Source organism: Fulvia fulva, chromosome 7 (assembly GCF_020509005.1).
Source record: "Fulvia fulva chromosome 7, complete sequence".
NCBI classification, from domain to species: Eukaryota; Fungi; Ascomycota; class Dothideomycetes; order Mycosphaerellales; family Mycosphaerellaceae; genus Fulvia; species Fulvia fulva.
In genome coordinates, this window is record NC_063018.1 from 602,682 (window position 1) to 618,698 (window position 16,017).

At 54.6% G+C, this 16,017-nt stretch overlaps 7 protein-coding genes across 7 annotated transcripts; 3 read left to right on the forward strand and 4 right to left on the reverse strand.

Moving 5' to 3' along the window:
• Nucleotides 1–168: 168 nt before the first annotated feature.
• CLAFUR5_09974 (DNA repair protein rad9) lies at nt 169–1,766 on the forward strand (the record flags this gene model as incomplete). The annotated part of the gene is made up of 5 exons (XM_047909122.1): nt 169–282; nt 342–485; nt 533–893; nt 940–1,673; nt 1,746–1,766. 5 exons carry the CDS (start codon nt 169–171, stop codon nt 1,764–1,766), a joined length of 1,374 nt encoding a protein of 457 aa, XP_047764759.1.
• Nucleotides 1,767–1,817: 51 nt separating this feature from the next.
• Nucleotides 1,818–2,924, reverse strand: CLAFUR5_09975 (RCC1 repeat-containing protein; the record flags this gene model as incomplete). Its single annotated transcript, XM_047909123.1, has 1 exon — nt 1,818–2,924. One exon carries the CDS (start codon nt 2,922–2,924, stop codon nt 1,818–1,820), a length of 1,107 nt encoding a protein of 368 aa, XP_047764758.1.
• A 370-nt stretch (nt 2,925–3,294) lies between these two features.
• Nucleotides 3,295–4,081, forward strand: CLAFUR5_09976 (40S ribosomal protein S16; the record flags this gene model as incomplete). The annotated part of the gene is made up of 4 exons (XM_047909124.1): nt 3,295–3,475; nt 3,611–3,696; nt 3,859–4,011; nt 4,070–4,081. 4 exons carry the CDS (start codon nt 3,295–3,297, stop codon nt 4,079–4,081), a joined length of 432 nt encoding a protein of 143 aa, XP_047764761.1.
• Nucleotides 4,082–4,384: 303 nt separating this feature from the next.
• On the reverse strand, nt 4,385–5,365 carry CLAFUR5_09977 (Non-structural maintenance of chromosomes element 1; the record flags this gene model as incomplete). Its single annotated transcript, XM_047909125.1, has 1 exon — nt 4,385–5,365. One exon carries the CDS (start codon nt 5,363–5,365, stop codon nt 4,385–4,387), a length of 981 nt encoding a protein of 326 aa, XP_047764760.1.
• A 358-nt stretch (nt 5,366–5,723) lies between these two features.
• CLAFUR5_09978 (uncharacterized protein) lies at nt 5,724–6,149 on the forward strand (the record flags this gene model as incomplete). Its single annotated transcript, XM_047909126.1, has 2 exons — nt 5,724–5,789; nt 5,856–6,149. The coding sequence occupies 2 exons, from the start codon at nt 5,724–5,726 to the stop codon at nt 6,147–6,149; spliced, it is 360 nt and encodes a 119-aa protein (XP_047764757.1).
• Nucleotides 6,150–8,487: 2,338 nt separating this feature from the next.
• CLAFUR5_09979 (C2H2 finger domain transcription factor CON7) lies at nt 8,488–10,057 on the reverse strand (the record flags this gene model as incomplete). The annotated part of the gene is made up of 2 exons (XM_047909127.1): nt 8,488–8,843; nt 9,073–10,057. 2 exons carry the CDS (start codon nt 10,055–10,057, stop codon nt 8,488–8,490), a joined length of 1,341 nt encoding a protein of 446 aa, XP_047764756.1.
• A 5,163-nt stretch (nt 10,058–15,220) lies between these two features.
• On the reverse strand, nt 15,221–15,487 carry CLAFUR5_09980 (uncharacterized protein; the record flags this gene model as incomplete). The annotated part of the gene is made up of 1 exon (XM_047909128.1): nt 15,221–15,487. The coding sequence occupies one exon, from the start codon at nt 15,485–15,487 to the stop codon at nt 15,221–15,223; it is 267 nt and encodes an 88-aa protein (XP_047763978.1).
• Nucleotides 15,488–16,017: the final 530 nt, after the last annotated feature.

Genomic DNA, 16,017 nt, shown 5'->3' on the forward strand with positions numbered 1-16,017 from the left:
GTGCGAGTTGGTAGTCGATAATCGCAATCAAAACTTGATGAGACGATGCTGTTGATGTAAAGTGGTCGATGAGATGCGGTCGCGTCAAAGTCGCGTCGAGGTGTTTGGCTTCTGACGCGGAGACTTTCTCTTCTGGACCATCAACAACAAAATGATATCATCAGAAGAATGGCCACTCTCAGCTTCTCGCTTACGCCAGAGGCCACTGGACGTGTATATGAACTGTTGACGTGTCTGGCCAAGTTTGGCGATGCCGTCTCCCTCGAGGCAAGAAGTGAGAAGGTGTGCTGAAGCCGGCAAGGACAACACCACCAGGATCAGCAGTACTGACCACGCAACAGCTCACACTTACCGCCCTGAACTCTTCCCGAACTGCTTATGCTTCCTTTGCCTTGCATGCAAGGGCATTCTTCCTCGATTATGACTTCAAGTCCAATAATGCCGGCAGTGGCGGCGACCGATTCACCTGCCAGCTATACAACAGAGTATGCAGCCTCCAGGTCATTGAAGTATATTCGCTAATGATATACAGGCTCTGCAAGCCGTCTTCAAAGGTCGCACGGCTGATGCTCGAGGACGAGAGACGACCATCGAGCAGTGCGACGTCACGCTTCAGGACCGACCAGATGAGGCAGAATGCCGTCTCGTCGTGAAGATGGTTTCGAAGCATGGCATGACCAAGACATACCGACTTACGTATGAAGCCGTCGAAGTCATGCATGCCTTGTTCGACAAGACTGCAGCGACCCAAGGCTGGCGTATCTCATCGAAAGTCCTGCGAGAGTATATCGAGTACTTCGGTCCCAAGACTGAACAACTTGACATGCTAGCGCAGGAGGGCGAACGGAAGATTATCTTTACCAGCTTCACTGAAAAAATACAAGATGGCAAAGGTGGGTTGCGACCTGTCTATGCAAGGTCATGCTAATGATGATGCAGAAGTGCTGAAGCAACCACTGGAGACGGCCATTGGTCTTGACGCCAGAGAGTTTGAAGACTTTCACATGCAGGAGAACGTGCACATTATTATCAGTGTCAAGGACTTCCGTGCTATCGTCACGCATGCCGAGACCATGAAGTGTCCTATCTCGACGCACTTCTCCTACCCAACCAGGCCTCTGCAGTTCAGCTACCAGAACTTTGGCATACATTCAGAGTTCACTCTCATGACTACAGGCGACTATCGCGGCGCATCCGCAACTCCCACCCCACGGTTCGTGTCTACCAGGAGTTCATCACGCCAACCTTCCGTTGTTCCACCACAAAGTTTCAGCAGAGCTCCTTCTGAGATGCTACCTCCTGCACGTCCGAACGCTGGTCGACCGCCTCTTGGAAGCCAGAGCCAGCGCTCATCGCTTCGAGAGCAGGTCCGACCAACTGCCGCCATGGATGAAGAGCCCGATCCGGACAGCCTGTTCATTCCAAATGACGGTGGTGGCGACGACGACCAAGCATGGGAACCTCCCAATTACGAGCGTGACGAAGAGGACGAGATGCTCGGATGGGATGCGAGCAACAATGATCTTGGCGCAAGCATGCGTTCTCAGCGACCGACGATCCGCGATTTGAAGACAGCACCGCCCGCGCGAACCAACCGAGACACACGCCAAGACCGAGAATTTGGGAAGAGTCCAGATCTTGCGAACATGCCACCCACACAACGTCTGTCTCAGGTGAGTATTTTTACATGTGGCGTTTGTCTCTTCGTACATTCTCCTCGGATCACTGACCCGACTTTCATGCAGCTGCAAGGCATGTTCGACTGAGTAGAGACGGTGGCGTACCGAGAACCATTACGCCGAACGGTGGTACCGGTTTCACTTCACTGCGGACGTCTCCTGCTTCTCCGTGACCGGGAACGACGTTGCGCATCCTGCGAATACGGCGCATGCCGACTGTGGCATGTGGACTTCGTTGTACCGTCCTTTCACATCACCATTAGGATCGGTACGGTCGCCGCAATTCCCATGTTCACCCCATCCCCATGCTAACACCTTACCGTCGACGGTCCGACCGAGGCAGTGCTCGCTACCAGCTGCGAATGATTGCAAGGGTGGCAGATCAGGAGGCGGCAGTTGTCCATGGTCGTTCCTGCCCCAGCCTGTAAGCTGGCCAGATTCTGACAGGACGAAGATGCTGCCCCAGGAGGCACCGACCTGCTTCCAGCGAGGAACTTTTACAGGCGCGGTCGCTTTGACACCGAATCGATCGTTGCGATCAACACCGAGGACTAGGCACTCTTGCGTAGAGGTATCGCTGAAGACGCAAGTGAAATCCTTGCCGCAGACAACGTCGACAGCTGGCCAAGGTACCCCTTCAATCTTTCGTGGCACCCAGACATTCTCCGCAGGCTTTCCGAGTTGACCATTTCGACCTTTGCCCCAACCCCAGACTTCGCCTTGTTCAGTGACCACTACGATATGACCCATGCCTGCAGTCATCTTCACGATATTCTGTCCAGGCGGAAGACGCATGGACGCCACAGTTGAGGTAATAGTGATGCCTTGGCCAAGGCCCAGCTCGCCTGTGTTCCCTGATCCAGCAACGAAGACTTGGGTCGCGTCATCAGTATGAACGAAGAATGTAGCATTCCATGTGGCCGCAATGTGTTTGACAGGGCGAAGATCAACCTGCCTATGCCAGGCAGTACCATTCCCATCGACCTGCATCATGCATCGTCCGTTGCTGTTGTCTCCTGAAGTCCACAGACTGCCATCTGAGAGAAGCATTACGCTGTGATTGCCACCGCATGCTATCGTTTGTACATTGGCATCTGTTTCACCTGTGGTCGTGACATTCGAGTGGAAGGCATAGACCACTGGCTCAGATTTCGAGACGTCATCACTGTGTCCGATGCCTAATTGACCAGAACCATTCGAGCCAAATGCGTAGATCTTGATGTCGTTGTGCTTGTTCGAGGCCATCTCGCCAGCCATTCACAGTGCCATATGAATCCGCTTCAAGCAGTCTTGGCGATGTTTTCTCAGTCGATCATGTTTGCAGAGCCAACATCACAGGAAGAAGCGTCACTTGTACTGTACGTATTGAAGAAGTGAAGCATCTCGAATGAGTACGAACATTAGCAAGCCTCTCGATTGTGATACGCTCGCCCCCCTCGGCCGCTAACGGCAGACCCCTCATGTCGCGATTGCCATGCCAAGGCCCACCTCGAACCTCGAATTGGCAGGCGCGACCCCGAAAATTGAGCCTCCAGCAACAGCAGATTTGCGCACGACACGACACACGACAACTTCCGCCACCCGAGTCGACTGCATCTCCCCCAACACCTCCAAGATGTCGACCGTCCAGAGCGTCCAGTGTTTCGGCAAGAAGAAGACTGCCACTGCCGTCGCACACTGCAAGCAGGGCAAGGGCCTGATCAAGGTCAACGGCAAGCCTCTTTCGCTCGTCGAGCCACAGATCTTGCGATTCAAGGTCTACGAGCCAGTTCTGCTTCTCGGAACTGACAAGTTTGGTGAGTGGAGATGGGAGTGGATGGAAACGAGGAGGATGGGGGAACTTGCGCGCATTGGAGGACAGGCGGCATGGGATCAGAGCAACAGCGCAATGAGCATACCACGAACAACAGCTAACACACCTCTTCCTCCAGCCGGTGTCGACATCCGCGTCCGCGTCCGTGGTGGTGGACACACTTCCCAAGTCTACGCCATCCGTCAAGCCATCGCCAAGAGCATCGTACGTCCTCCCTGAATACCACACTCGCATACCACATGCACACTCTGCAGATCCCGGAGCATCACATTGAAGAGGACACTATACTCTCAAAATGTAGCTCGCGGTTGGAATCCTGCTCTTAAGCAATAATTACGGTTGTCTAACCATACACTTTGCATGCAGATCGCCTACTACCAGAAGTACGTCGACGAGCACAGCAAGAACCAGCTCAAGCAGGCTCTGGTCGCGTACGACCGTACCCTGCTTGTTGCCGACAACAGACGCTGCGAGCCAAAGAAGTTTGGTGGTCCAGGTGCCCGTGCCAGGTACCAGAAGGTGAGATATTACAGTGGAATGATGGAAGTATGGGACGTGTTGGCTAACGTCGTGACAGTCTTACAGATAGATGTGTGCTGGCAAGGACCGCCACTTCTTCACGATCAAAAGCATGGAGCAGGACAGGGTACTGGTTTGCGGCATGGCTCTCGGCGTTCATACAGAGGCTGGAGTGTTCAAGTTGTGTGCATATGGCGTAGCCATTTCACTGGGCTCATCAGATTGAGTCCAGCAAATCAATCAATTCTCGTCCCAGATACCCTCACTGTACAGCTACCCTATGACCCTTTTCCAGCGAGCTAACCTGCTCAAGCTGTCTTACACCTGACGCCTCGCTTCGTGTGAAATCATGTACAGACCACGCCGTGCCTTATCATTCATCATCACTTTCGTCATCTTCCTCGCCATCTTCATGTCCATTCGTCACGACACTGCTCCTCCCAGCAGCGGTCCCATTCGTCGATCTCCTCCCACCTCCACCAGGCACATTCCTCGCTGCCTTCTCTCCAACCGGCGGCGCATCTTTCCATAACGTCCCACAACCCGGACACTTCTCGTCCCTATGGATCCTCAGAAAGTTCCTCAAACACCCATTATGCACTCTGGTATTGCAAGGCAGATTCGGACACCTCTGTCCCACCGTCACAATATCCCGACACGCCGCGCAGTCCTTGATCCTGATATGCTGAACCTCATCATCATCCTGCTCCTCGTCACCTTCATCGTTGTACATCTCCACCAACCAGCTTCGAAGCTCCATAATCCCCCTCTGGCTCAGCGAATAGAATCCCTTCTGCGAAAGATCAAACCACCCTTCCTCCACCATCGCCTCCAGCATCCGTTCAGCCTGCGACATAGTAAGATCCGCAGCTTTCGCACCTTGCGTAGCATTCCCACTCTCCGCGGCCCCAACTTTCGCACACTTCAACGCCTGCAAACTCGTAACAGCCATAACCTCCGCCCTCTCCGTATTATACCTCTCAAACATCGCATCCAGCACCCTCTTCACAAACGCAATCTCATCCGGCGTATGCACCGTCGCCATCTGCGTCATTGCATCGGACTCGACATTGACGAGGGCGTAAATCCTTTCCTTGGAGCGTTGGTGCAGACTTGAGCGGATTTCGAGGTCGAAGGGGGAGAGCGCGTCGGTGAGGGTGGAGATGTAGGATTCGAAGTCTTCTTGGGTGATGTCTTCGGGGGCGGTGGGGCGGTCGTGGGCGGAGAAGATTGCGGCGAGGATGGGCTTGGATTTCTCGAAGGTCGTTGTCTGGCAGGCGTTGAGGGATTGGAGGTATGCGCGGTGTGTGTCGTTGTAGTGAGAGGTGGGGATGTCGTGATCGGGGTCGGACATGGTTGTGGTGTGTACGTGTATATGAGGTGGTTGTGGTTGTGGTATGGAGTGGAAGTGAAGGTGATTAAGAAGTTCGTGTCAATGGCGCGTGTTGGAGCACGCGTTTGAGCCGAAAGCGACGTTGACTTTCAAGGTTTCAAGTGAACCAACATTTCAGCATTTCGCGCCCGAACTTCAGTTCAGCAGATCTTCATCCTACCTAGCCCTTCATCGCACAAAGTCATGTACTACCGAAGACTCAATCCTGCTGACCAGGAGCTATGGTTATATAAAACTCCCAACAGAAGTCTTCAAGAATGCCACGATGACCAGATGTAACAATCGCGAAATATCACTCACTTGATCGATAGCAGCAGCCATGCCGTTCTCACTCCCAGATCTGTCGAAAGACAACATCTCAATGTACACTATCCCAGTCATCTGGGTGAGTCTCCTACCAAATAGTACACAGCAAAGCCTGTGTAACACTCCCCATGCTGATTCATCCCAGCTCGGCTCCGTGCTCCCACGCTTCTGGGCAGGCTCCTACTACAGCAGCAAGACACAAGGCAAAGGCATGATGGACGTCCGAGCCCCTCGCACCTGGCATGCCCAAATCGATGCCGACTCACGCCTCGATGCCCGAACCAAAGGCCGCTTACAAAGAGCTGAAGCCGCTGTTGCGAACAACATCGAGCAAGTTGGTCCGTATGCTGCAGCGATTGTAGCAGGGACTGTCGCTGGGCTGAGTCCGACAATGCTGAATGGGACTGCTTTTGGGTTCCTGGCGATCAGGATCGTGTAGAATGTCGCGTACATTTTGGGTAATACGTGGAATAAGGCGAGCGTGCGTGGGATCTCGTGGATGGCGGGGACGATGGTGATCTGTAATCTGTTCGTGAGAGCTGGGAGTAAGCTCAGGAGTGCTACACTGTAGGAGCTCCTGGTATCAGTGAGTTAGTCCCTTGGAGTGAGATGGCTTGAGTTTTTCAGTCTTCCAATAGAAGGGCGAGCCTGGTATGCCATGCTGCTCGTTGTGAGAGATGGCTCCAGCGGTATGGCTGTCGCAAGTCCAGCAGTCCTAGTAGTCCGTCCAGCTTTCAAAATCTCAAAAGATGGCACGAAGCATGATATGTGTACTCAACCTGCACCTAACACCCAAATGGTAAATGCTGTCAATAAGAAGGAAGAGCCAGCAACGGTATCAACTCCGCCGAACCCGTGTGGCGGCACCTCAAGCTATGTTTCGCCTCGCAAGTCGACCAGCACGCCGTCGCATCGACGGGGCCCTCGCGTGGATGGCGCAAGGCAGGAACAGCTGCAAGTCACCATCCGGCACCGACGCAGACGAAGCGAGACGCGAACAACCACGAACGACCCCCAAAACCGGATCGCGAGCTTCGCACTTCGCAAGCGGGCTCTCCCTAGCGGATTCCCCTAAAGTAGGGTTCGCGTGCTCGTGGCGTATCTAGTAGTATAGAACTAGTGAGCGTACCACGCTGCTGGAACAGAAACCCGGAAACCCTCAATTCAAGATCTCGAGTCTAGTAGGTGCAGCGCAGTAGACGATGGCTCTCATCGTGGCATCCTTGCCTTGCTTAAAAAGCCTACGACTACCTTTGACGACTCGCGCGCTTGCCGAGCCTGCGGTAGTAGTAGCGTGTCTGACATGGGAGTCAGGAAACTTCTGCTGGCCTTGCCGCCAGAGTTTGGATGCAAGCGCGCTGCAGGTGGTCAGGCAGAGTACCTTGCGAGGAGACGGGACCGGTCGAAGTTACCATCCCACGAGGATGACGCTTTGTGGACTGGGATAAAGATGCTTCGCAGTATCATACGAGGCAGATTTCGGGTGCCGTGTGTCCGGTGCTCGATGTACATGTGTACTTACCTGGTCATGCGATGGTGGGTTTGTTGTCGGTGTATACATGTACATACATGTATGATATAGCAGGGCTTCATCGATGACCTCATGGTGGAGGATGATGTTTGCATGCACGTGTGACGACCTCGCACGGCGGCCATCTTACCTCATGCCGTAAACTTCCGGAAAGACGCTGTGTAACAAGAGTGATGTACCTGCGACAAGCGAGCGCAAACTCCGCGAGCCGTTGGCGTCGTCTGGCAGCAGTAGTGCCTCCAGCTCCGCCCAAGGATGCCACTGCTCCCACTAGCTTCAATCCATATAGCGATCAAGCCTTGTCGCCTGCTGTGCCACATCGCTCCCTCGTTTGCAGAGGCTTGCGTCGTGCAACCCGATCGTAAGCACCATGCAGACTCTATCTCACGGAAGTTTCGTTATAGCGCCTACATTAGTGGCCGTTTGCCTTTGCAGTTCTTTGACAGATCCCGCTAAGGAGCGGTCCATGGTGCCACCCACCGCGTGGAGCTGGCGTGCAGACTGGTATGATACAAGTTCGTGGTTCCTGGGACGGATAGTGATTGGAGCTCATTCGAACGAATTTAATGCCGAACCACTGTTTCACAGCAGCCGCACTCCAACGAACTCAAGTAGTGCGAGATGGACAATTGTAGCTTGCGATGGTCAGTTCGAAGTAGATGAGATGTTTGCTCGCTATCATATTGTGTTCTTATGGCCTCGATACAAGTACATGCAGTGTCGCTCATTCCTCTACCTTGCCTTCTGTGCTACAACAAAAAACTGCCTCATGCTCTCGACAAATGCATATGCTGAAAGGGAGTCTCGAAGAGATTTCCACATGCGAAGAAACCTCCGAGCAAAGCGAGAAAGGACTCCCCTCAACACTTCAACTTTCTGCCTCTGCCACAAAGGCAAGAGGACCTTCATTTGGCATCACCGGCCGTTAGGAAAGACCTGCCAAAGGCCCCAGCCATGAAATCAGGTTCGTGCATGTGCTTCGTTCCACACGCGTCTGTACACCTCAAACACCGAGTTCCGCCTGGAAATAGTATCGCTTGCCGCTCAGCGATGCAGATGCAAATGCCATAGTAACCATTGCGCTGATACGAAATCCTCTGCAGGGTACCATTAGATGGACGCATTGTCCATGCGACTCTTATCATATCGTGAGTTGATTGATTATTGCTGCTGATACTGTTGTTGACTCTGGCCTTCGTGCTCTACACGATAGTCAATACCCATGACACGCAAACGATGCAAACCCTTACGCACGTTGCTGTTGATATGGGAGACCACCTTGTCCGTATGGGCTTTGAGGGTAGCCTTGAGCGCCGTACATCTGGCTGTTATTGCTGTACTGTTGGGCACCGTCGACTTGCTGCGCTTGAGCGTACTGGCTTGGCTGACCGCCGGCAGGCTGGTACCCGATGGGTGGAAGCTGTGGGCCGCCCATCTGAGGTTGCATCATGTGCTGCCCGTACTGGCCAGGTTGGCCTTGAGACTGCGAGGTGTCTTGTCCGGTGCGTTGAGCTTCTTGGCGTTGGCGTTCTTCTTCAGCTTTGCGCTGGTTTTCTTCCTCCTTCTTCTTCGCCTTCCATTCTTTGCGGATTTCTTTGAACTCTGTTTGTCACAACTAGTCAGCGCATGCAGGGCGAATCCAAGTGTGTGGTAAGTCTAATCTGCGCTAGATGTCGGAGCATGGATAAGCCTTCCGCTTAGCGCCCGCGCACGAAGCGCGTCGACCAAGCGTTCGGTAGTCACACCAGCAAAACAACGCGACAAGGACATCAATTGAGCTTGTGAACAAGCTTAAAACGACTTCAGATGAATGAAACGCGCGTGTACGTACCTTCTGGAGTTCGCTTCGTGCCATGCGACTGCATCGTCACATGTGCGTTCAAATGGTTGAGGGTACCATACGCCTTCTCGCAGCCATTCCATCCGCACTTGTACATGCGTTCGATCTCTTCATACCTTCTCCGAGGACGCTTATGTTGTTGCGCACCTGGGATGGGCACAAACGAGTACACAGTAGAGAGCGGATGGCCGCCCTGTGAAACGTTAGGATACACTACAGGAGGCGCACCATAGTAGGTACCCACCGCAGGTGGTCTTGGGATCGCGTGCGCGACCATGTTAGGCGCCGCGCCGCCTGTCGTTGCTGGAGAGTGGCCGTAGCTCATGGCTTGTGGGTACTGACCTGCCCACTCTGGGCGCTGGTATTGCATATTCGGCTGGCCGGCATACTGAGGCATGTCGTGTTGCTGCTGCTGTTGTTGTTGTTGTGGGTAGGGCGAGTAGTTGTGAGGGTAGCTCGGGCTCGATTGAGCAATGGAGGGATCTATTGGTACTTCATCGTCAGAGTCTGCGTTCTTGGACGCGTTGTTGGCGTTTTGGCCATTGGCCATTGGTAGGGACGGACTTGATGTTTGCGCCATACCGCTCTGCTGCGCGCCTGCAGGGTATCGTTCCTGCTGCTGGCCGTCCGCGTAAGAGCGTTGTATGTACTCTGGAAAGCTGCCTGAACGCGCTGATTGCGGCAAGCCGTAGCTCGAGTCCGGAGTTGCCGACGCGGAGTAGTTGGAGGACTTGTAGTCTTGGGGTTGCTGGTATTGCACAGCAGACGCTTGATCTGCAGATGATCCTTCAGACTGATGTTCGTTGTAAGACGCGTATGGTGAATCCAAACCTGACTGCGGGTAGTTCGGCTGTCTACCATCCATTGACTGTCGAGGCGGGCCTGGCTGTAGGTGCGACGTGAGTAACGCGTTTAGAGAGCTGTCGTTGGTATTCGCGTTGGTCTTAGTCGATGGCGTGTTGTAGCCTCTGGACATGCTATGCCACAAGCGATACGCCCACGAGCAATGTGCCTGCGTTGCAGTGCCGATGGGTCCAAACAAAGCACGCTGACAGCGCGCCGTCGAGTACAAGTGCCCGCTGAAGGAGGGCCGGAGAAACGCTGTTGTTTTGCACAAGCGATAGTAGCGTGGTCCTCGGTAAGTCGAGCGCGGATGTCTTGCAGCTGGTGGAATGGCAAGCTCCACCGATGGTTCTAGCGTGTCCAGATCCAAGTCAACACAGGCGCGGGCCAGGTCTGGGAGAAGCTTTGCCCGAACCGAATTTCCGGCGCAGCAGATTTCGACGAGATGCAGCCTAGACAAGTAGCGGAACGGCCGGCGTGTTTGGAGCACAAAGCAGAGGGTGCTAGAAGGAAGGAGGATAGTGCACTTTGCAGCAGCGTATCGTGGCGGCTGCCCTGAAAGTAGCGCAGAAATGCAGTTCGCACGGCGCTCGATACGGCTGGTACAAGCACCTGTGGTGAGGTAATTGTGCCGGCCTTGTCGATCGTCCTTAGTTGCCGGGCGGGAGTCGATGTCAGGCAAGCTCGCGAGAGGCTTTCACAAGCCTGCAGGGTGCGTGGTGGTGGTGATAGAGAAAAGTGGTGCTGTGGGTGACAGCGAGCCGGGATCACGAGCCAACACAGGGTCAGACGCAGAAGATACGAAAGAGCTTTCGCGAGGTCGCAGCAGCTCGGACGAAGGTTGCCTCGCGCTGTTGCGTGTGCTGTCTCGGTTGGAGCGTCGGCAGCGCTGCTCACACACACGAGCAAATTAAGGTTTCGTTGCACTCCCTACGAGAGCGGTGCGTGGATGGAGACGGCGACGCACGGTTGCTCAGGGAGCTTGGCGGTCACCAGCGAGTAATCTGCCGTCAACGCCCGTGGCCAACAAATGACGGCCCTGCGGCAGCGGTGAATGGCCGGCTGAATCCTGTAATGACGGAGCTGAGGACGAAGAGTGCACGGTCCGGGTTGCAAAGGGAGTTTGTCGCTGGCTGCGCGTCTGCTGCTGCTGCTGCTGGTTGCTGTGTTTTGGATTTGCGATGTGGTTTCTCGTGGCGTGGCGGAGTACTCCTGGTGGTGCCTCGGGCGCGGGAGCGCTAGCAACTGTGCAGCTGTCTGTGGTCGCTAGGTCCCAAACGGCAGTTCTTGACAGGACTGGCTGGGCGTGGAAACAGCCTCCTGCAGCTGTCGAGAGGTGGGCACGCGTCGCGGTGATGGGAGGTGCAGTCGCAGTCCCGCGCACGCTGCTGCGCAAAGAGTCTGCAGACGCGCCGCGCGCTGTCGCACTGCGCGATGACAGTGGTGTGGCGGCGGCGAGGGTGCTGGCGGTGGTGGTGGCCTCTGGCACTGGCGTGCTGGGTCTCGAGCACAAATGCGATTTGAGATCAAGCTATGCTGAGAGTGGTCTGGTGCAAAGTGGAAGGAGGTGTGACCGAGCGAACTCAACCTTGAATAGTCCTGCGCCCCGCACCTGGTCCGAGTGTTTTTGCAAGAACGGGATGATGAACGCATCTACAAACTCAGTTCACTCGACGATTCACTGACCTGCATCGACCCGCGGCACCCACCATCCCTCATTGTCGACGCAGCGTCGCATTGCATTCACACACAATCCTGCAGCCTTCGGTTGAGCGGCGGGCGACATGTCGCGACGAGGTCGCTCCAAGACTACCGGTACTGCTTCACGTGTTGCCAGAGCTGCACTGCGGGTCAAGCAGGCATGCACAACGCCAGGGGTGCTTGCCGCAGCACTCCAATCACTTGAAAGCCCGTGAATCTGGCGGCGGCACAGCCAATGGTCATACGAGGCCGCATAGCAACTTCGCAAATAGAAGAAATCGCACGCTCCCATTGCCCGCATAGGCACCTCTTCCGGGGCGGACAGAGAGCATGAGATTCGCCGAGAAGCAGATGTGTGGGTGACTCTACGTAATTACAATCTCTGTATCCAACCTGCAGCCATTCGCTATTGGTCCCTGGTCGCCTCCACGTTGCGACTTCTTCCGTGTCGTGTGAGTATCGGCAAGCCTGCTCCCTGCCATCCGCATGACTCCAAGAGGCGCATCAAGTCGACGACGCGACATTTCGCCTCTGCGATTGATCGAGATTACGCCGGTCGTGCTGTTCTCACTGTGAGACAGGAGGTTGGTCAGCTGTCACGATCGAAGACGGACGGCCGCTGTTTGTAGGACTCCGAAAAGATCTCGCTCGCCGTTCACTCGCAGCATCCCTCCACATCGCGATTGTCAATCGTCCCTGGACGTGTCTACTTCGCTGCTGCTGTCAAGATGGCACATAGCTTGGCACCACTTGTGCATGTCAAGAAGTCTCAGATGTGCATCGGGAGGCATGACACGACATGAACCCGCTGGAACCATGCGGCTTTGTGCATCGCGGTGGTTCCGTGGTTGTTGACTGCCACGCTCTCACGGTTCAAAGTCCCATGACTGAGAGGCAAGGCATATCGGTGTCCAGATTGGCCACGTAAGGATGGCGGGAGCTTGTGAACGGTGGCACAAACTTGATACTTTCTTTGCACATCGCGACCCAAACTCAGCCCGGCCGTCTCATAGCGCCGCATGGCCGCAGATCGCGCGGTTTCTTATGTCGACGTCCTCTCTTTGGTGGGGCATGCTGTGAGTTGAGGGCTTTTCCGCGAATCCGCGTTCCTTTCATGTGAGCCTCCGGAGGATACCGTACAGCGAGAAGGATTCTTCCTGCTTTCCACGGAGGATTTTTGCCATGCGGGCAATACGAGGATGGCAGGATCCAAGAAGGCGATCGCACACCTCCTGCATCGGACTGCCTGCCTAATCTCCACCCACGCGCGTGTCGTTGACGAGGTCGCTCGTAGACACGACGACATGTTGCATCTCGTTTCCTGCACGCACGGAGTGTGTTCCAATGCATTCGTGCCTGACGTGATCCACTTCTCGTTCTCCGCACTCAGCAGCCGGCATTAGAGGTATGCATATTGACGAGAAAAATCTCGCGGCCTTGCTTGGAGCCTTAATTGGTTGAGCCAGGCAAAGAAGCACGGTTGTTGCTCCTTGGTTCTCGAGAAGTGATTGGCTCGCCGAACACGAATCACACGTTCCGAAAGCATGGCGCCGCGGAAATTGAGGCTGGACCTACACGTGCAATCAACTTCACAAACGCCTCCTTCGAACTCAGCAGCTTTTCGATAAACGTTGTGAGTTGTTTCCCGCCGTGCAGGAGCAACATCGAAGATTCGAAGGATCCAAGGGCTGTTGGCCGTAGCTGCATTTCTCGTGGGATGGTTGCAGTGGTGGCTTGCAGGAGAGCGTTGTTCCGATCCGGTCCTGCGAAGCAACGCCTTGACAGTGTGCGAAAGCTAGTTACCATTGCCTGGAGTGCCTGGTTCAGCCATTGAGGGCGAGTAGTTGGCTACGACTCCAGAACCATGGTCGCTGAGCCTGAAGCGCGGATGTGCTGGGAACGAGTGCCACGGTAAGTGCCAGGCGGAGAAACACTCTTCGGCCCTTCCAAACTGCTGGGTCGAAGAGAGATGACGCTCACTGCGCCTCTGGTTCGTGGAAGCCACGCCAAGAGTCTCGAGACAGCATGATTATTCTTGTCGCAAGCTGGCTGCATGGAGAGAAAGCCAAGCACTGAATGAGGAAGGTAGGCGTCTGCGACCGCGCCGAGGCCGTGAGGACCCTCAGGATGCTTATGAGACATGGCCGACATCTCACTGCTGTCTCAGACCCTCGACCACGCAGTACACACAGTGGCGTCGAGGATTGGACCTCGCTGCCGCTAGAACGAGCACGGCGTGAAGCACGTTAAACACTCCAGCCTACCGGGAAGTGAGGTGTTGGACGTGGTTGCTTTTCAGACTTCACAGCTAGCAATAGCGTCCGTCCTATTTGCAGGATGAACAAGCATTACCACGAGCATGACTCAAGAACGACGCCAAGAGGACACACCCAGCCGTGGCCCGTGGCAAGTGTTCAACAAGGTCCCTGAGAGCTGCATGCTCGCCCGGCTACAACTGCTCTGCCCTCTCGAGAAAGAGCATTTCTCGAAACCATGACATGCCGCGCAAGTAGATCTTGATGCGCGCTGCGTTCGGGGGCTACTCCTGGATGACTATTTGGAACGTCGGTAGCTTTTTGCTCCTCCGAGTATTGCATGTGAATGCATTACTCCTCCTCTTGATTTCGCTTTGGTAACAACAACCCTCTGGAAGCCGACGAGACGTCGGCAATCCTCTCGAGCTTTGCAGCACCGCCAGGACTGGAGAATTTCGTGGGCACGATGCTTTGCTAAGCGCCGAGCCAACTGGACTAGCTGCTTACAGCAAGGGCATACTGCTTCAGGCATAGAGGAGATCCTGCAGCACGATATCACAACTCCGTTGTTGGATTTTTGCATGCCGACAGAAAGGTGCAGCAGCTGTTGGAGGTCCGGTGGGTATGACAGCGCCAGAATGGAGCCTCCTGGAGGACCAAGTACACACAAGCAGGTGCTATCTTGCGCGTCGACCACGAGCTTTCTTCGCCAGATGACATGCTCGGCAGCTTCCACTGATACGACAGCTGTGCGCCTCGTAATAAGGACGCGTCACATGAGCTGTTGCAAAGGATAGCGAAGAGTGCCATCTGCGGTCTGTGATGCAACACATGTGACGCCCAGATCATACCGCGACCCGCAGGATTCGAATTGAAGTCTGGACTCTGAGTTGACCGTGCCCGCTGGCAATTCCAATTCTTCCACGAATGCAATCACCAATTCCGCATTGCGTTGGTGAATCGAGCTTTGCTCAATGCTCAGTAAGATCTTCGTGCCAATGGTCAACAGCATGCACAAAGGAAGTCCTCTGGAGCAATGATGACAGCATCAAAAATTGCCAGGCTCGTGTGATGCTGGCACTCATCCCTGCAGCACGCGAAATGGCGAAGCTCACTACTCGAAGTCTGTGTCATTAGCATCTTCACTACTACGGCACGTGAAGAAACAGGCACAAGCAAAGCACGGCAGACGCCGTTCGCTTGAAGCAAGTCGAGCCTGGGGAAGATTGCACTAGAGATGATCGCCATGTGAATGATGCGAGAGAGACTTTGCCAACAATACTACAGCAAGCGTGCAGCTGAGCACAAAGTCTTTCTTGCCTCCTACAGGAGAGGGTCAGCTACAGGAGCTCATTCGTGGCATCAGTCATCCAAATTGATGCCCACACTGAGAACCTTCCCATGGTGCGTCTCAGGAGCATCATGACGAGATCTTCTTTGGATGAGCCAAAAGTGCCCACAAGCTCTATGGAGGCATCGAATTTCGGGTCATAATTGAGTATCCAGCCAGGCGGTACAATGGACCAGCCCAGCTCGCCCTCCTCTTGTCGCAAATGCCATGGTTCTGATGAATCTCCCACATTCGAGCTCAACTGACCTGACCGCATTGTGCCGCTGATGCTTATTCTTCTTTCAACATCAGCAACGAGATCGTCCAGCTCAGCTCCATGACAAGTCGACCGGGACATCCGCTTGTTCTCGTCTCCTCAACGTCTGCATTAACGGGAGCTGAAGTGGATCATGATGTTCTAATGCAGGACCAACGCCTCGTCCTGCACCAGCAATGCAACGCTAGGATGCACTTTGCAACTTTCGAGGGATTATATCGCTATCACGCTGTAGCTCGATCAACAGTCCGTGGTCATCCCACGCATGTTTGGACGTTTGCTTTTGTTCTTTGAGCCAATAAAGAGAGACTCACCAACGCAGCTGAAGGACGTAGGCTTTCTGTGCGACTAAAAACGAAGGCCTTCTGTAGCGTTTTCAAGGAGAAGGAGAAGGATGTTTCAGTCGATATCCTTCCCACACAACTAGTATGACAGATTCGACAAACCCTGGCTGCTAGCACTGCCGGAGCGCACACGAAGTGTTGTGTGCTTCAACACGCTCAAATGTGAATCACAGCCAACGTACGCCG